Raw genomic sequence first — 19868 nt, forward strand, 5'->3', positions numbered from 1 at the left:
GTGAAAGAAATTGTGTCTACGCCCATTTTTGCTGAGCCCACCCGTCAACGTCTTCAAATTCTTTTTGGGTTGTTTTTTTCTAAACTCTAAACCAAACGAGCCGTCAAGTGCCATTCAATCGTCTCCGTAATGAGCTTAGTGGTTGTGTGTAGGCTTTGCAAAAATACAAATGGCTTACGTCACGCGAGACGTAGGCTAGCCAAAATCGGCTGACGGAAGCCCCCTAACGTCTTTAGCCATTTTCTTTTGTTTTTATAAAAACAACGAACGTTTCTCGAAAATTTGCTGAGGACACGTAACTTTATATATATTTTCAAGATAGATATATGTAAGTCTTCACCAATTAAACACCAGTTCGAATGTTAAAATAAGTGCAACATATTTTTAGAAAAATAATAAGGAAACATGACTAAAGTTATAGATTGTCAATATCCGGAGACGTGTTGATTTTAAAGCAGATGTCCATCACGTTTCCGCCCTTGCCGCTTGTTGCCACCGCGTTGCCGTAGGGTCCGGTCCATTCTTCGGTTGGATTTTGGACGCTCCAATTGGCTTTGCTTATTAGCGCGGGAGCCATTCGCTTACCGTATCTGTGTTTGGATGGTAGACAAACTATTATTAGTTTGGAAAAAAGAAATATTTCACAGCAAGAATAGTTATAATGTAAGACAATGCTAAGAATTTTTGCCTGGCGTGAGTCTGTGTCATTAAGTAATTTGTTAACGTCGATCGCAAATGATTTCTGAAATCCTCCAGGTTCTTGGAGGACGCGTTGCTGGTTTCGGCCGGCGGGTTGGCCACCACCGTCACGGTCGACCAGCATATTAGCATCAATTGGAAGACGAGGAACGTGGTTGTGGCTGCGTTCACTATATACGATTTGGCAAGATCACAGCGCAACATTATGAAAAAAAAAAGCAAAAAGTGAAAGAAATTATGAAACATAACAAACAGCAGCCAACATCTTGAATTGAATCCAAATTTCAATTGCAATATTAGAACTAGAAAATATTTTTGGCCGTTTTTACTATTTGAATTTTAGAATATTTACAGGTATTTTAACTTACTTTTGATGGTTGAAAGCAAGTTAGAATAGTTCGCGCTGTCACTTGGTGAGCTGGAACAGTTGGCTTCTAATCAGATTGACTGGGCCTTTTATATATCTGTCGGACATTTCATTCAATGACAAGCTGAAATGCGCACGCGGCAGATTTTAGTATTTTTTTTTTTAGTTATTTTAATTATACCTTTTCTTTTTTAAATGTAGCGCTACATTTATGGCTCGGGAGATCGTAAAACTCGTATCGCGAAAAAGTGCGCAGCGTAATTTTTCCCCCCTTTTTTTTTATTTTAGAATGAAGCTTCGCATTCTATGAACGCCAGCAGTTGAAACTGAGAACTGACGGCCGTTTGACGTCAAGAACTGTCCCGGATATATCAAGAAGCAGAGGACGCGGAGGTATTATTATTGAAATGCTGAATAACGGACGCTTCACAACGGATATTTCACGCGGTAAATTCAGATGGTTTGCCAAATCATCACATCACGCGCGTTTTGGCGCCAATTCAAAAATCTATCAATATCTGTCATTGTTGTTTTATTATTCACTGTTGTATTATTACATTCATTTGGAAATTACGTGTGCAACATACACAAGCCTGAACCGCTGTACGCTGACAAATAGAAAATTAAATATTTTCATTACATAATTTTTTTTTTTCAATAGAAGCCTATTCATCTTCGGTTTCTAAATAACTATAGATCATCAGTCAACGTATGACTGAACGTCAGCCTTAAAAAAAAATTACATACTAAGCAAATTATACGAAATTTTCACTATATGGGTAATCGCCGAATTAGCCAGAATAAAAAAAAAAAATCTGAGAAATCAAGAGCGATGGCGAAACAAACAAAACAAAACAAAAATTAATTTTTGGCTCCTCGTATACTTTTTGACAAAATCTTCCACGATTTAAAATCTTGCAAAACTAGATTGGCAGCATATGTAGTTGCTGATCACTTTTACCGTGTGTCTGTTTCACTGGATAGTAACGTGGAGAGCTCTTTTCACGGTGATTCACATCTTTACAAATCATTGGCTAACGGAACACGCATGACGAATCACAGTGAAATCTAATTATAGAGTCATGTATGAAATCACGAATAAATAATAACGGCCAGCAACTGACGGTATTTTTATTTGATTTGATTTTATTTTTTAAAATGAAAATTTGTTGTCGACACAGGTTGACCTTGTTGCCTGGTTGCAGGAAAGGATCGAGACACCGCCCGACGGCGGGAGACCGTCAACGCATCGCGCACCAACGAAGCGAAAGTTAAAAATAGAATTATATACTTCTCATCATATATCTCCCGATTTGGTTGCGTTAATGGCCTATCTTGAATAGAGAGAGAGGGAGAAAAAAGGAACAACTGCGAACGAGCGGTACATTTCGGAAATGATAGGTATTTGGCATAAAAGAGCATCAGTAAAAAAAAGCCATATGCTGACTGTGGCACTTAGCAAATTGCGTGGGATGAAAATTGTCAATGAAACAAGTCATGAGAGTATGGGATAGTATGCATCGCGAAGGACGCCAAAGACAAACGATCCACGTGTAATAAAAGCGTTACATTATACCGAGCCAAAGGACTCGGCTTTATGGATTTTGATAGAACTATATACAATCAAAGAAATTAAATCTGATTTTATTTCTCAAATGATTTTCTCCGCTATAACATTTTCGTTTCATTCATTTTTAAAAGAGACTTTATTTCAAATGGCTCATAAGTAATAACTTGCATTCATATGGTAGCATTCATTGAATAAAATCAATCATTGGCATTATTATGAGCTGCTGTTGCTGTTGTCATTAACGGTCATCGTTCTCTTACGTCCTATAAATTTGATTGTCAATCTCTGGACAACGTTGGGCGCAAAAAAGTACAAGACTTCAGTCCAGTACAGCTAAACGGAACGAGTTAAAAAGTGAATAATTGGCTTTGAATAATAACAAAATTAACAACCGTATGTCAACCTTTAACGACTATGTGTTTTAATTTTTTCAACGTGCGACTTTCAACTTATATACGTAACTTAACTAACCAGTATTTTGTGAAACCAGTGAGCCGCTGTTCTAGTTTCCACTCCGATGGAGTTGATCGAAGCCAGCACGTACGCTTCGGCCGTTGGGACGTCGAAACTGGATTTGCCACTCAATCCGGGCAATTTGGTTGCCACGTAACCCGGCAGTATGGACTGGACCACGATCCCGTCCGAACGACATTCGGCAGCCAAATCGCACGAGAATTTGTCGACAAAAGCCTGCGAAAAAAATATCAAATGTTTAGCTGCGATTATATTACATAGAAACGATCGATATTATAATGTGCTGTGAATGACTTTCGAGGCTCCGTAGGCCGCTCTCATTGGCGCAAATCCTGTTCCGGCAACGGACCCAATATTGATAATCAATCCCCGCTTTTGTTTCCTCATTGCTGGGAGAAGTAGATTGGTTAGACGGGCCATCGACATGATGTTGCAGTTGATTATATCGGCGAATTGTTGGCCGGAAGGGACGTCGGCAACGTTGCAGGTCGGCAGTTTCATCCCTTGATATTAATTTTGATTTGAATTGCCATTTGTCATTGAATATGTCTATAAAGTGAAATCAGTATAATATACCAACGTTATTAACAAGTATGCCTATCTCTCTGGATATTTGAAATAGCTCTTTCCGCAGGATGGAGTAAATAGAATCGCCATTCGTGAAATCAACAGCCACCGTTTTGATCTGGATAGTCTTACTTTCTCGCTCTGTGAAAAGCAAAGTAGCCAATTATGAATTATTTAATTAAACATTTGATTTTTTTTGTTAACACATTATTTACTTATCTCGTCAGAAACCTGCTGAAGTTTACTTGGAGATCGACTAATCAGAACAATATTTAATCCCAAGGCAGCCAGCTGTTTGTGACGTTGGTTTAAAATTCAATAAAATAATTATTTAAGCAGCATTCCAAACATCCATTCAGCCAAATTTTCAACAAATGATGATTTCATACTTGCCGAGCGTAAGCTTTTCCTATTCCGTCCGTTGCTCCCGTCACCACTGCAATACACGGTACAATGCGCACGCTATTTTGTATTCAAAATGAATCAACAGAATAAATAAGTAAGATCGCGCGAACGACTTGCCGACTTGCCTGCCCAAGGGCCGTAGTGTTTAATGTTGGCGATGACGTTGTGTCCCAGGGCGTTAGCCAAATAAACAGCGTAAACGAAATGCCAGACATTGTGTAATAATTTGGCTCCCAACACCGCCGTGATTACCCATCCCAGCACTTCAACGCAAAAAACCATTCTATATGTAACATAATATTCGTTTATTTCAATATGATTTTTTGAAATGCGATACTAAAATCAACTAAAATTTTCAAACGTTATTTAAAATTCATTTTTTTACTAGTTCATCATACCTTTTTATAAGAAGGGGTTACAAACGTTTCAATCAAAAAATGTAACAGAAATGGACTTTTCAGTTTATCGCCGTCTCCATTAATTGCACTACACGGTCAGAAGTCAAATGTGATAACAAAATTGAGACGCCTGGTTTGTTGTTGTTGCTCGGTAAACTGAGCATTTGTATAGCGCCTACCTGATAAGATACTGAATCTTATCTTTAAAAAATCATTAAGTTACGGTCTGTTTTGTTAGAAAATAATAATGAAAAAAAAAATAATAGGTAGGATGGGCAGCACACACAAAAATTTTGAAAAGCAAAATACCAACAAGCGGTGACGATTATCAGCAACCCTTGAAAAAAAAAATTGTGAATTCACTTGACAGGTTTGACAGCTCTCATTATTTTTGGATGAGAGACGTTTTTTTGTTTTTTTTAACCCAACCAAACCAATAATACAAAAAGAAAAAAAACTAAACGGTTGAAAGAAGCGCAGCGTGTCATCTCTAGAGTTTCGTTAGACCTCTTGAACGCGTCCAAAACTTTGTGGTTTTCTTCCCGACTTTCGGGTTGTCACTTGAGTGTGACGACAGAGCGTCGACAAAACATTCCAACAGACGTGAATTTCTGTCGAGCAATTATTTGACTTGAGCTCATTAGGAAGGGTTCTGTTGCATTTCACAGCATTCAGAAAATGAACTCGAGTCTTCATCCTTTTCAACGGCTTGTCTCGACCTCTCGTATTCTCATTAAAGCTAAGGTGATTTGACATCAGCTGTACGGTTTCACTCACATTCTTAATTAGCTCCTATGATTTCGTTCTTGTCTTTTTAAAATTCGACTTTTGCGTTGTCACCTTTGAAACCTTTGGTTTCATTAAGCGCCAGGAAAATGATTTCGGTAAGTGATGAATCAAAATTTAAATTCATTCCACCATGACTGCATATTGCTTTGCTCGAACTGTATAGTTTAATGAACTGTAAAGTCTTACATCAACTGAACGCTGTTCAACTCTAGCGCAATAACACGGAACACGAATTAAAACTTAAGAAGAAAAAAAAAACAAAGGTAAATACTATAACTACCTATTATACTGATGAATATGATAACGTATATATTTTTTTAAAAATTTAGCTGCCTTATTTTTATTAGGTAAACTGCGTTTGAATTAAACAGAATAGAAGAGCGTTGCATATTTAGGTCATTTGCTGGTGACAATTTGGGACACCTTTTTCACTTTCTACCAAGTCAAACAACGACACACACAAAAAAAAAGATACTTTGAATCGCACAAGGTGAACTGGTGAAGATACTTTCCCCTGTGACTGTTTAAACTATATAGCTCTAACGAAAATGAAAAGGGAAAACAAAAACCATTAAGGGGGCTCTTGAGAGTTGTTTTTGTTTTCTTTAGGGTGTTGTCTGGTCGCGCTTTTGACCCAGCTCTTTTAAAATAATCGGCTGCAAAGAATGCTGTCTACTCACAAAGCTAGCTACAACATGTGAACTATTGAGAATTCGGAATAGCATCATATAGGCGTATTTTGAAATTTTACTAGTACGAAGAAAATTCTTAAAATTGACTTTGTGTATAGTAGGTAATCAACTAATTAATAAGTTGCATGATTTGTATGCTGCATGAGCTGTGACCTTTATTTTTAAAAATATTGGAAAAAACGTTTACGAGCTATAATAAACCATAACCAACTGACCTGTATATATTCCTTTCTATATCTAACTGAAAACGGTTTATATACAGCAACTAGTTTTCAAAATCCAGAAACCCTCCTTTTCAGGAATGCTTATTGCCTTGGTGCTGACTTTCTTGTAAATTCTGTTGCGTCATTTTGTTCCCAATGTTCCCACCCTTCACTTTTCGAAGATGTAAAGATTTTTTAAATATCAGTAGAGTTATTCATCAATGTTTTTCTCATTTTCGATGACCTTTACTGTGTTATTAACCAGTTTTTTTTTCTAGGGCTTATTCTAGATCTTTGGAATTTTTCTTCTGTTTTATTTAAAATTTTTTCTTTTTTGCGCGCCTGTACCGGTATCCCACGCCCAAAAGTGTCAACCGATTTTCTAAGAAGGGATCTAAATGGTCTCCGCTAGGTGTAAAAAAAAGCGAGAATGTATGGGCGTCTGCGGCACCAGAGTGTATATGGACTTTTTCTTCTTTACCTAGAAGGTCGACCGACCGATCAATATTTTCTATAGGGATAACACTGATTTTTTTTGCTGCGCAACGACATATTTAGAAAAACAGAAGCAAAAGAGAACTAAATTTAGAATCACCACGTTCGTCCAACAGGCGAAAGCGCGCTAAATAGTCATAAATGGAGATGAATGAAGTTGTATCGCTGTTGCGACCACCTTATACGTTAACGCTGCTGTATACCTTAAACCACTCTAAAAGTAAGCTAATAAACACATTTACACAAACAAAATTAAAATTTATTTATGCTTTGGTTTTTTTTTAATCACCTTAAACACTGGCAATTTTCCTCAAAAATCTGTCTTAAAAAATAATTTATACACACATTCAATTAACTGGAAAGAATGATGAATAATGCAATACACTCCTACTACTAAAAAATAGAAAATCCAGTATTAGACCATCGTTATCGAGTCTGTCAATCAAACGTCAACCCGAGTGGAGCTACGTATTTCAAGGTTTCTGGCTTCTCAGCCGGCAGAGCATAACATAGGGGGGGGGGGGGGGGGTAAAAAGCAGCACTGTGTGCACTTCCGGTTACGATGCGCATGATTTAAAATCCACAAGGACGACCAGGACCTGGTGCATAAGTTACAGGGCGATAGTTTACAATCTGAAAGCTGGGCCGAGCTGAGCCATATTTTGTGACAGCCGAGAAAAATGGGGACATGGAAATTTGGAACGCACAATCTGATTAAACAGGAGCTGCACGCAACGTACGACGACGAAAGAATTCAGAAAAACAGTTTAAAATTATTTATAATTGTTTTTCAATTTTCCACAGCTAATCAAGAATTAATCGTGCTTGATGTTAAATCGTTAATTTAGACATTTGAATGGGACATTGCATTGGGCTATATTTTGGAGATGGCTGGATTTAAACATAATTTTAGATCCTATACCACGAATGTTCACTGATCACGCCTGTTCATGGTTATTCATGCTTTAAACGAAATCCAAATGTGGAAGGACGCCTTATTGAAATTCTAATTTCGGCTCTAAAAATATGACAAATAACCTGCATATGTTTGCACAGGTACAGCGTAAAACTGGTTTCTTTATTTAAATATGTAAACTTATACGGCACATAACCGTCCACGTGTATAGCGTATATAGCGTAGCGCCCATTTCAATATATACCGTACACTAGATTAACTATAACACAATAGATAGCTACAAAAACCGCCAGGCCAGTAATTGATTTCTCACGCAAATTCCATGTGATATGCCGTCACTTCATTAGCAATCTTGATTTCCACGTGAATCCTCCTAACATATTGAAACTTAAGGATCTTCATGCACGTGAAAAAATTTCCGCCCTCCACATTTCTTGCCAAAATACGCACGACTTTAATCACAGAAGCTTATATTACATAAGCTCCCATTCGGTTGTTGTTGACGTGGCTAATTTAAAAAAAAGACGTATGAATCAGATATATAATAGTAAGCTGGTAACACCTGAATGCTAAGATGCCATGATAAGTGAAGTAAGAGTCGACCTTCACCGCTGTTGTCTTTGGGTCCACTAATAGTACGTACGACTGCCAATATAAACTGGCGTATACCAGCCAAAAACTTTCACCCACGACCTTATTTTAGTCATTTTAGTGTTGGGGGGGGGGGGGGAAGACTCCTAAATAATCTTGACAAACCACTTTACCAACGTTAACAGGCCAACCTTTTTATATTGATAAACGCTCAACATTCTTCCGTTCAATTCGTTCGAAAAGTGGTTATCCGAAAATTACTGTAACTATATTATTTTGGTCGATGTATAGCGAAGAAATATTCGAATCTAGATCACTCTTATATTACTAGTTATGGTCGCCCGAGACTCGTCCGAGTTGACAAATAATGTCTTTGACTCGTGCGATTAATTTTAGACTTTCTGTTTTTTGTTTTTTGTTTTTTTCATGTCAGAGGATTTATTAGAACTGCCAAGTGCCAAGTCCCAACCTCGTGTTTCAACCTCCAAATAAAATACAAATTCATCTACCTGCTACCGAATCGTTTTAGGATAAAATCAAACTAATTGACAAAGAATGTTGCGCTTATTTCGGGGAATAAAAAAAAATTAGGCGGTTACGTTAGCGCAATAAAAAATTCATTGTCATTGGCAACTCTCACGGATCACACCACATTACTTGGCGCTTCATTAACTGTACCAAATCATGTATGAATGCGTAACTGTTGTGTAATGACAGACGCGATAATCTGATTATGCCGAGATTATGCTGCAAAATCCATCTTGCGTGTCGTTGATCACGGTTGATCATCAAGCCTTTTCCAAAATCTTCTTGTTTGGCTAGTTGCTAGTTCAAGACGAGGGAGAGAGGATAGCGTGTATATTATTATACCCCTAATAGCCTGTAAAGTGTAAAATTTACACATACAACCATTTATTTTCACTAATTATTATGCAATATTAAAGCAAAGTTTTTTTTTTGTTTCATAACGCAACTTATATAATACGACGACGATCTTTAATATCAGAAAATCCCGTCAGAGTTGACGTGGGCTGGAATGTATTTCCATCATTTTTATCACGTTTAATATGGCCATTTTCGTGTACAGATATGGCAATTAATTGTCAACCTTTCTTACGGCCTTGTATTAACAGGTTTGTGTTGAGCTTATTCTGGGTTTTGTTACTCGACGTGTTTTCATTTTCTACACCTTCACTAGCGCTCCTGAGGGTTTAAAAGGACAGTATCGAGTCGTTTTTGATCAGCGTTCATTTGGTGGTGAATTAGAGAACACCATTAAAAAAAGGTAAAATATTTTCCATCATTTAAATTTAAAAAAAAAAGTCAAGAGATATTGCTTTTGTCAGGAATACAGGAAATGTAGTTTCTTTGTTTTGGGTACATTAAGTTGATGTTTTACTATTGTTTTTATGTACTATATTTAAACAGTTGTCATTTATTATGTTCACACTGAATTGTGAATAGCAGTTTGGTCGTGTTCGGTTCGTGTTTCATTTAGAATTTTGGGTAGGTCGGGATATACGGTTGGGCTTCCACATGTAGCCTAAAAAGTAGAATTCTTTCTAGAGTGCTCTCTTTTAAAATTAGAAATTATTAACACTATAAATTTGCCATTACCTTGCATTGGCATAAACGAATTAAAGAATAAGTAACGTGTTGGCTTTATTGCCTTTATATACACTCTGTGCCGCACTACAAAATACTTTTTTTCTTTTCATTCCCTGTCTAGTTGGTGTGACTTCTGTGTTGCGCGGGATTAAGGGACTAGAGGAATCTGTATCAAACAACAACAAAATTAACCAATCAGCCATGAATTCTGTGGTAAGTTATTGAGAATTTAATATAAAATTTATTTTAAGCCACTACCGGTATGTATACAGAAATTTGTTGTGTCATATTAGTTGTAAAATAATATTGCAGTTTAATCATTCATTTAAACTTTACGCACTATAAATCCAACGTTGGTTATAGCTTCTTACAATCAGAATTTTGTCCTCCGCGGATGTGATTAAATGGAAAATTTTACATGGTTAAACATTTGCTTTTCAACTATTGAAACGAATTATAACGTTATTGCAAAAACCACATTGTTCGATTTTACATAAAAAATAATAGGTTGATTATCATTGCATTAAATATAGGTTGTTTTAGCGCTTCTGGTCGCAGTGACTTTAGCTGCTCCTTCACAGCCTGGTAAACGTGCTCCAGCAGCAGTTTCTAAATATCCAGCAGGACCCTCCAAATATAATTTTAATCCGTACACATCCGATGGCTCCGAAGAAGAAGAAGACTCAAACATCCATAAACAGTTGAACGCTTTCCTAATCGAGTAAGTAAAATTGCTGCCATAAAAAAATAGTGAGTAATTAATTGGAATTTACTTCCTCTAAGAATTTAAATGATTATTTTAAAGGCTAATTGACCCAGTACGATCCTTATAATACCTAAATGGCCAATTTTACTTTAATAAAAATACGATTGACTATATACAGATATCTTCCCAGGCTGACACAATCAGCTGTTGCCCCTGGAGCCTATGCTGGTACATATAATTCTCCACCAACATTTATTGCTGGGCCACCTGGACCGGCTGGACCTCAAGGAGAAAAGGGAGACAAAGGAGAAACAGGCTCTCCAGGTTCACAAGGCATTCAAGGACTACCTGGTTCGGATGGAACTCCAGGATCTCAAGGAGAAAAAGGTGCCGATGGAGCCACTGGGCCGACTGGTGAAAAAGGTGACAAAGGCGAAAAAGGAGATTCAGGATCGAATGGCGCAGATGGCAAAGACGGATCGCCAGGAAAAGACGGGCAAACTGGAGCAGTCGGACCTCAAGGGCCAAAGGGTGAAACAGGCGAACCAGGCACATCTTACTCATTCCCTGGACCTGCTGGAGAGCCTGGAGTTCCTGGGAAAGATGGAGTCCCTGGTGCTAAAGGAGAAACAGGGCCTCAAGGACCATCTGGCAAAGACGGATCTAATGGCGAAAAAGGTGAAAAAGGCGAATCTGGTCCTCAAGGAGGAAAAGGAGAAAAGGGAGACCAAGGAGAAAAAGGCAGTGATGGACTTCCAGGTGCGCCCAGCTATGTGCCTGGTCCGGTTGGGCCTGTCGGCGCACCTGGAAAAGATGGTCAGAATGGCAATGATGGCGGTTCCGGTAAAGATGGAAAAGACGGTGCTCCAGGCTCACCAGGTATAGGATTTTTTAAAAAAGTTATAAAATGTCCATCATTATTATTTAATTAACGCGAGGGTTTTTGCAATCAGGCCCCAAGGGAGAGAAAGGAAGCGATGGAGAAAAAGGTTCGACTGGTGAAAAAGGAGAAACAGGATCTCAAGGACCGCAAGGCGAACCCGGAGTTGCCGGCCCACAAGGAGTTCCTGGCCCGTCTGGAGAAGTAGGCCCAGTTGGGCCAAAAGGAGAAACTGGCGCGACTGGACCGAAAGGACCTAAAGGAAACCCAGGCGTTCCAGGCCCTAAAGGAAAAACTGGGCCCAAAGGAAAAACGGGACCGGCTGGACCTGTTGCTTACGGAGAAAGAAGTTATCCCGCTTCAACAGGCATGTATATCCCTGTGGTAGCGGCGGCATATGGACCAGCAGCCAGCAGTTCCAGTTATGGACAAGCTGTACCTCAGAACTGGTATCAGTCTCCAGCTTACAAGAAGACCAACAAGTATTCTTCAAACAACTCTGAAGAAGAAAGGGCCTAAAAGTGGACTGCATCGTATCCCAATGAATGATTTTTTTTTATTCGTCGTATATATTCTCAAATCACAATTTCAAAAACAAGATAATATTTATAATTATGTGAAGACAAATTTATCATTTCAAATAATTGCGCTATTAATTTAAAAAAAAAGAGCTGCTGTGCATATTCAAACGCATCTTATAACTTTTCAGAGTAAAATCCTTTCTTATTCAAATATCTTTCTTATACAAAATGTATGGTATAATCTATAAGTCCATGCCCTATCGTAATCATTATTGACATGGCAAATAAATTTATTGACTCTTTAAACAGTGGTTTCATATAATTCAATCTTTTGTATGATTCTCATATTCCTGAAATTAATCATCTTATTGGTGTTGTAAAGAAAAACCCAAAAACAGTGATAGGAAAGACAAGGAAAAGTATCCAGCACGATTTTTAAAAAAAATTGGCACATAATTATAGGTGAAACATAAAAAGATGGGATGATAAATTTTTACATATTAAACCCGAACACGTTATACACTATCACCAACGAATCAAAATCGTGTGTATCAATATTATACATGCATAAATAACATGAGGTAACACAATTCAACGTGTTTTTCCGATTATGAAATAGTTCACCTTTTGCCTTCAAACTTACTGCTAATAAAATTGTTTCAGACTGCGTCTTTCAACGGAATCTTAAATAGTAATCTCATTATTATATGACACAAATGCGTGCCATGTTACTTGACAGTATTCATTTTTTCAGTCCATAGCTTTTGCACTTTGATTCCAACATAAATTTTCCTAGAAAACCACTGGGCCATAGAACCTGGTAGAGTAAAATGCAAAACCTCTCGCCAGTACAGCTGTTCAATTAAAAAAAAAGTGGAATGAATAATAATATTGAAAATCCAATTTCTTCCATATTCTATTATAGTTAATAAACTAACCAATATTTTGTGAAGCCAGTACGCTGCAGTTCTTGATTCGATACCAAGTGTTGAAAAATTGGCGTCCACAAACGTCTCAGGTTTGGGTACAAACATCGACGACATGTCTTGTAATCCGTGCATTTTCGTTGCCAGCACTGTTGGCATTACGGATTGAACAATTATTCCGTCCTGACGGCACTCGACTGCCAAGTCATGAGAAAATTTGTCCACGAAAGCCTATGGTGGAATGATAAAACAAGATTATGTATTATAAGTAAATAAATTTTTAAATACTGAAATAAAAGGTTATAGACTTTTGTCGCCCCATAAATGATAGAACAGGGTTCGAATTGGTCCGTCGAACACCAAGTGCCCGTGCCCCATATGGATCCCACGTTGATAATGATTCCGCGTTGTCTACTCCTCATTCCGGGTAGCAATAAATTCGTCAATCTCGCCATGGCCATAATGTTGCAGTTGATTATTTTCTGGATTTCTTCTTCTGGCGACAGTACGTCAAATTGACTCGTTGTCACGTCCATTCCCACATTGTTTATCAGCATTCCCACTCCTGACGGTAGGTTGACTAGCTCAAATTTCAGCAGCGGGTAAATGGAATCTCCTTCGGTGAAATCGGCAGCGATCGTTCTTATCTGGATTGTGTGATGCTCTCGCTCTGTCCAACGCAATAAATAAATTTAAAAGAATATCATTTAATATTTTTAAAGTGTATAATATGATTTAATCACTGATATCGTATGCCACTTCTTGAAGCTTGCTGTGCGATCGGCTGATGAGCACGATGTTCATTCCTAAGGAAGCAAGCTTCTCCAAACATGTAATTTTTTCATTGATAAATGTACATCATGTTTAACGTTAAAAATTCTATTAATGCAAAAAAGAAGAACCTTCCAAGCGTAAGCTTCACCCAACCCATCTGTTGCTCCAGTCACCACTGTGTTATTATATACAAATTAGTGTCAGTCTCGGTTAGAGTTGAAAATAACTTCAATTAGACTGTAGATAGGACTATAAGTTAGTTCAAATTTACCCGCCCAGGGTCCATATCGTCGTAAATCCAGACTGTGGCCAAGCGCAGCACTCAGTTTAACACAGTAAATAAAATTGCACAAACTGTACAACACCTTTAAGCCCATCAGTCCCAACACAATCCATCCAACTACTAAAACAACGAATGCCATAATCGCTTTTAAGGTTCTCTTTTTACTCCAAAAATCTTGCAAATTCAAGCTGTAAAAATAAATTTTGTTTTTAAAAGGCTTGATTAAGCCATAACTGAAACGATCAGGTTTTTTCTTTCAATAAAAAACTTGGTTACGATATCGAGAGGCACCTATAGAAGCAATTCATATAGCGAATCCAGATAAGACCCCCCCCCACCCGTTATCATCATCAGAGCGTACAGCCACTCAAATATAGGAAAGTATGTTATGAATGATAACGTATATCAGCAGGTCATGTGAGACGCAGTTCCTGCTGCTGCTGTGTTGTAGAATAAATTGTATAGATTTTTACCGTCTTCAGTTTGAAAGTGAGAGCTATACTGAAAAAATTATATGAAATCTGGATAGTCTCGTATAATGTAATACGAAAATGGAAACGCTGGAACAATTCCATAAAGCTGCTTGTATATATTGTATATTTAATTAGAAATTTAATACACGCCATAAGAAAGCATTTCGTATATTTAGCGAGACTTGCTGGCTTTTTTAATGGATTTCCCTAATTCTTCCATGTGCTTGAGCACCCCACGTTCCAACAGCGGGCGAGGAATGAAGAAATTGGCAAGGTCCGTGAAATGCAACTGTCAATCAAGGTAAGTAATTAATGGGTAAGTTTGCGTACGTATAATATAGCCTACGAATATGCGAAAAGGGGCCAATACTTGAATTTTATGCGTCCAATATCCTGCGGTTCGCTGTTCTAGTCCAAGAGTACGTAAAGTTGCTGCTGCAAACGTATTGGGATCAGGGCTCAATAACGAGGGTTTCATATGGCTTGCCATATTCGTGGCAACGTATCCCGGATGGACAGTTTGAACTGTAACGCCCAACGATTTCACTTCGGCAGCTAAATCTCGGGAGAATTTCTCAACAAATGCCTGTGAATTTATTTTTGGGCAAAAACATTTTTTAATTATTTATAAATTATTTATTTATTGTAATGGAGAGAGAAATAATTTTATACTTTCGTTGCACCATAAATGGTGAGGAGAGGCGTTGGCATTGCGCTCGAGAGCGATCCGATATTCACGATGACGCCGTTTTGGCGTTTGATCATTTGGGGTAAAACCATGTGACACATCCGCGCCATGCTCAAAATGTTACAGTTGATAATGTCGTGAATACTTTTGTCATCTTCGACATTTCCGAAACGCCGACCGAAACCATTCAGCATGCCAACGTTATTGATCAGAATACCAATCTGCAACTTGCTCAGTTCCTCTTTGAGAGTGACGTAGATTTTTTGGCCATCGGTAAAGTCTACAGCGATCGTTTTCACCTGGATCGAACTGTATTCGTTCTCTAAATGAACGCATTGTTAAATTAATAATTTCTTATACATCAGGTAATTTAAAAAAAAAATGTTAACTTGCTGATTTCATCGGCAACTGCCTTGAGTTTTGCGGACGTTCGACTAACTAGAACGACGTTCAATCCAGCAGCAGCAAGCTGTAATATGGAAGGAAAGAAAAGTTAAAGTGGAAGATGATTTAATTTAAATCAACTAAAGGAAAATTTTTTACTTCTTTTGCAAAAGATTTTCCAATGCCATCCGTAGCACCGGTAACAACTATAATAAAAATGAATTTGATGACTCAGTAACTGCAAGCGTATGTACAGCATGAAAATATTTTAAATTAAATATAAATATACCTGCCCATGGCCCGCAAGATTTAAGGTCGATTCCACGTCCTAGCAAACGGCCTAAAAACGTTGTGTAAGCAAAATGAATAAGATTGTATACGGTTTTTGCTGTGAAGATGACCAAAACTGCCCAGCCAACGACTTCTGCAATGCAGGAACACGACATTTTGATTTCCTTTTTTGGCGAGGAAACTCCAAACTTGACACGGTAGTTTTTATATGGCAACTGCCCAAACGTATGGCTATTCAATTTAGTAGTCAGTTTCAGGGCAGTTCATAGGGTGAAGTGCTAAGTGATAAGAATGGAAGAGATATCTCTCGCGAGTAAACGTTGTGTCTACATTTAAAATTTGAACAAAGCATCAATACAATAGGACAACCTATACTGATGTATTGTAAATGCGCTGACGATTTGAATTAAAACTGTGGGCCGGCCTTAATAAGTTTAATGTAACGCATTCCATGAAACTTACGTTAATAGTAGTTTATAAGACCAGTTAAACGCGTTATTGGCTTTTGTCGTTATTTTTTATTTTGTCAAATACACAAGCTTATCAATCACATGCATCATGATAACGTAGGAAACTATTTGTTTGAACGTGCACCTGGTTAGCAGACACTTATATTAAGAGCAACTATAGTGGATTGATGAAAATAATTTCAATGGTGATTAAAAAATTCAACCACTCTAAAAAAAAATCCTCTATAAATTTTTCCAGCGAATGGAACCTGAACTAAAAAGTCATGATAAAAAAAGCTCATTAAAAAAATGGCGTGTTCAAGGATTTGAACCACTGACCGCCACTGACAAGGAACCTTGATGGGTCATGGGTATACTTTCATAAATTATCGAATAAATCCCATATTCTTGAGGAAATTTAAATAATAGGATAGTATAATAGATAATAATTTAGATAATAGGATAATAAACATTTAAAAAATAGAATCTTATAGATGAGAATTTCATTTTCAATAATGCACTAGATGATGGATTCGAAGACAAGCTCTGTCCACCACTTCCATTTCCCCTTTATCAAAACTTGTGGTTGTAAATGACTTCCGAACTCTCAAGTTTTTCTATAGTTTTCCAGCAAAACTCCCGTGTTATCATTTTACCAGCAATATGTACACTTAATAAACATTTTCATTTTCAGTGTATGGGAAACATCGAAATTGAAACAATAGCTGCAGTAGTAGGCAATGAAAGAGGGAACCACTTAAACCTACCAAGACGTAACTTTTTATGAAATGAAGCGACAAACAAACAATATTTGAACCATAATCAGAGTAACAAGGAATTAGAGCAGTGATAAATAATAGTGATACAACTGGTAAGAAAATTGGGTTTCCTTTTCCATTCGTACGTACAGAAGCATACGGTGCACGTTTGCAACCGGCAACAGGTAGGTATATACTACTTTGGGAAGGCAAGCGACTTCAACGGGCCATTGACCGACTTCAAGGCTTCGAAGTGTTTCCGTGCAAAGAAAGTAAAGATGTCAGGGAAAAGGAAGCATGTCGTCTCGCAAAAGGAAAGCTATATAGAGAAACGAAATGGAAAGAATTTGATTGTTGAAAACAGGGAAAAGAATATCTAATTAAAGCAAAGATAATAAACAAAATAATACCATTAGTTTGTGGTACCAAAATGAAGCAGTGCGTGACTCTAACCCAAGTGTTCGGAAATTGGCTTCAACGAAGTCTTGCGGATTAGGAACTGTCCAAGATGATTTACTAAACGAAGTGACACTAAGCATATTTGTCATCACGTAACCGGGCAATACCGTCTGTGATTTAAAATTAGTATAAATTTGAACGCGCAATTTTTTTAGATATAAATTTTTAAAAATGAGAAAAAGTAATTTTGCAATTACTTGAACTAAAACTCCAGTGCCGGAAAGTTCAGCCGTAAGATCACGTGAGAATTTGTCGACAAATGCCTATTCATCCAATTTGAAAAAAACAAAAACAATTTAAATCAAAATTTAAAAAAAGGCATCAATGAGCGTTATGCAGTACGTACTTTGGTGGCGGCATAAACCGTAGCCAGAGGCGCTGTAAATAAAAATTTTGATTAAAAATTTTAAATAAAAGTAAATTACTGTAACTGTTTTTATTTTTTTGTTATTACTAGCAAAAGCCCCGGAAATTGATCCAATATTAATGATAACACCTCGACTTTTACGAATCATCCGCGGTAAGATCATGTGGGTCATACGTGCCATCGATGATACGTTGCTGTCATTTATGTAAAATAGTTGGTCTGAATTGTTTGAATATCTACATTTTAAATCTATTTTGAATCTTGAATGTTACCAATGAATAAGATCGTCCAAAATATTTGCATCTTCTAAATCAGTGAATGGTTGGCAAAAGCCATTATTCATGCCGACATTGTTGATTAAAATACCAATGTCCACGTCCGCCAGTTCCAAGTCAATGGCCTTATATATCGAACGGTCTCCCGTAAAGTCAATGGCCACTGTTTTAATATGGACGAATGGGTAGAGAGTTTCTACAGTGAACAAAGGAGAACGGTGTTACTAGCACGGAGAAAATCAACAAATTTCGCTTCCGCGGGAGCAAGAAGAATCATTTTGGCATACTTATTTCTTTGGCTGTTGCCTGAAGCTTAGACGGTGAACGACTTATGAGGACAACATCAAGTCCTATTGAGGCCAACTAACAGAAAAGGAAAATGATTAAGTTAAACACAATGTTGGTAGTACAAATACTGTATAATGTATATAAATTTACTTCATTCATTTGTTGCAAAGCTATAAATTGTTAAGTCATACCTTGTGTGCATATGCTTTGCCGATTCCGTCTGTGGCTCCCGTGACAACTGAAATGTCAACAAAAATTCTGACTTTAAGTACGTTCAAATACATTTACTAACTAGTTTGTAAAAATGACGCGTAGCAATCATAGCATCACTATTTGATGAATATATTTTGCACGCGTCCTTCTACCCTTTCCTTATGCTAACACGCTCAACACAAACACGCTTCATGCATATCCTTTCCACGATATATATGGAATAACGTTTACCAAGGACAAGGCCCCTGCTTTACATGTTCAAAATTGCCTTAGGCAGGATCAGCGAAAATTATGTATAGCTTGCGACCAACTCTAAACAAAAGCTAATTAATAAAGGAATTCCTATACAAAATAAATTTTGATAAGGAACAACACGGAAATAGTTCGAAGCAAAAAAAAAAAAAAAAAAATGTTTTTTCTAACCTGCCCAGGGTCCGTAATCCATCAGATTTAAATTCAATTTGAGCCAGGAACCAAGAAACGTAGTAAAAACAAAGTGGCAAACATTCCAGGTAAATTTTAATGCAATCAGTGATAACATTACAGTGGCAATCCATTCGAGCACGGAAAATGTCATCTTGGCGATTCTAAAGTTGCGTGGTGTTTGAAGGTAGACTCCAGTCCACCGGTCGGTTTTTTCTTTTCAAACACAGCTGGAAGGAAAGAGCAAGCAAAGGGGCGGTTACTCAAGAGGTGCTGTCTAATTTAAGGCTTGGGAGACTCCCATCTCATTTTCAGTCTTTTTATATTTGGCTTTATTTCATAGATGCTTATAAAAGACACTTTTACATGGCATTGTGGGCGAATTCAAGGTTACGTCAGACTTCTGTTGAAGCAAAACATTCTTGCCGGATCCGCGAATGGTTTCCAAGCGAAGCTGTGTGCATTTTTCTGCTGATGAAACTGAGTTATACAACTAAACTCACAATCATAGAAATCAGTTTATAGATGTTATTTGTGGGTTGATACATCTCTATATTAATTCTTTATCTTCTATTCTACATTTCTACTTCAATTCTCATTTATCCGAATCTGCTCTTCCGTCCATTTATCCGGCTGCGTCCGAGTTCTGCTCTCTTATATATAACTATTAAATTTTGTTTATTAAGTTTTTTGAGCTATCTTTTGTCATTTTATGTTTTATATTTAAAATTACTTCTCCTGGAAGTGTCTAAAGAGAGAAATATAAGCTATCTAAATTTCACTTTCTAAAATTTCATGTTTTACGTGATTACGGAAGTAACCTGCAGTATTTGTTGCTAAGGTAGTGCACGGTAGACTGCAGCGCCTGTACAGGTGGTTTTAAGAATTTAAATTTGAAATTCTAAAAAGGGAACCGCGAAGTCTTATACTAACACA

The 19868-nt window shown here is 37.3% G+C and overlaps 6 protein-coding genes across 6 annotated transcripts; 1 reads left to right on the plus strand and 5 right to left on the minus strand.

Moving 5' to 3' along the window:
• Window positions 1-283: 283 nt before the first annotated feature.
• Window positions 284-1136, minus strand: LOC124191151. The gene is made up of 3 exons (XM_046584175.1): window positions 1068-1136; window positions 689-869; window positions 284-590 (listed from the first exon to the last, which is right to left on the minus strand). Coding segments are annotated over exons 1-3 (357 nt in total). The 5' UTR covers window positions 1069-1136; the 3' UTR covers window positions 284-415.
• A 1623-nt stretch (window positions 1137-2759) lies between these two features.
• LOC124191149 (very-long-chain 3-oxoacyl-CoA reductase-like) lies at window positions 2760-4639 on the minus strand. Its single transcript, XM_046584173.1, has 8 exons — window positions 4481-4639; window positions 4208-4365; window positions 4067-4113; window positions 3893-3968; window positions 3687-3818; window positions 3405-3613; window positions 3108-3326; window positions 2760-2969 (listed from the first exon to the last, which is right to left on the minus strand). Exons 2-8 carry the CDS (start codon window positions 4362-4364, stop codon window positions 2850-2852), a joined length of 960 nt encoding a protein of 319 aa, XP_046440129.1. The 5' UTR covers window position 4365; window positions 4481-4639; the 3' UTR covers window positions 2760-2849.
• Window positions 4640-9359: 4720 nt separating this feature from the next.
• On the plus strand, window positions 9360-12187 carry LOC124189757 (collagen alpha-1(I) chain-like). Its single transcript, XM_046582228.1, has 5 exons — window positions 9360-9451; window positions 9896-9987; window positions 10308-10495; window positions 10659-11359; window positions 11434-12187. The coding sequence occupies exons 2-5, from the start codon at window positions 9976-9978 to the stop codon at window positions 11877-11879; spliced, it is 1347 nt and encodes a 448-aa protein (XP_046438184.1). The 5' UTR covers window positions 9360-9451; window positions 9896-9975; the 3' UTR covers window positions 11880-12187.
• Window positions 12188-12245: 58 nt separating this feature from the next.
• Window positions 12246-14141, minus strand: LOC124189758 (very-long-chain 3-oxoacyl-CoA reductase-like). Its single transcript, XM_046582229.1, has 6 exons — window positions 13853-14141; window positions 13710-13756; window positions 13551-13626; window positions 13116-13477; window positions 12820-13038; window positions 12246-12735 (listed from the first exon to the last, which is right to left on the minus strand). The coding sequence occupies exons 1-6, from the start codon at window positions 14001-14003 to the stop codon at window positions 12610-12612; spliced, it is 981 nt and encodes a 326-aa protein (XP_046438185.1). The 5' UTR covers window positions 14004-14141; the 3' UTR covers window positions 12246-12609.
• A 302-nt stretch (window positions 14142-14443) lies between these two features.
• Window positions 14444-15932, minus strand: LOC124190001 (very-long-chain 3-oxoacyl-CoA reductase-like). Its single transcript, XM_046582515.1, has 6 exons — window positions 15699-15932; window positions 15569-15615; window positions 15419-15494; window positions 15010-15347; window positions 14708-14923; window positions 14444-14626 (listed from the first exon to the last, which is right to left on the minus strand). The coding sequence occupies exons 1-6, from the start codon at window positions 15853-15855 to the stop codon at window positions 14510-14512; spliced, it is 951 nt and encodes a 316-aa protein (XP_046438471.1). The 5' UTR covers window positions 15856-15932; the 3' UTR covers window positions 14444-14509.
• An 894-nt stretch (window positions 15933-16826) lies between these two features.
• Window positions 16827-19132, minus strand: LOC124190000 (very-long-chain 3-oxoacyl-CoA reductase-B-like). The gene is made up of 9 exons (XM_046582514.1): window positions 18933-19132; window positions 18488-18534; window positions 18296-18371; window positions 18006-18204; window positions 17821-17927; window positions 17713-17744; window positions 17564-17629; window positions 17318-17476; window positions 16827-17226 (listed from the first exon to the last, which is right to left on the minus strand). The coding sequence occupies exons 1-9, from the start codon at window positions 19084-19086 to the stop codon at window positions 17104-17106; spliced, it is 963 nt and encodes a 320-aa protein (XP_046438470.1). The 5' UTR covers window positions 19087-19132; the 3' UTR covers window positions 16827-17103.
• Between the last annotated feature and the right edge of the window lie 736 nt (window positions 19133-19868).

The sequence above is a fragment of the Daphnia pulex genome, chromosome 3 (genome assembly GCF_021134715.1).
Source record: "Daphnia pulex isolate KAP4 chromosome 3, ASM2113471v1".
Lineage (NCBI taxonomy): Eukaryota > Metazoa > Arthropoda > Branchiopoda > Diplostraca > Daphniidae > Daphnia > Daphnia pulex.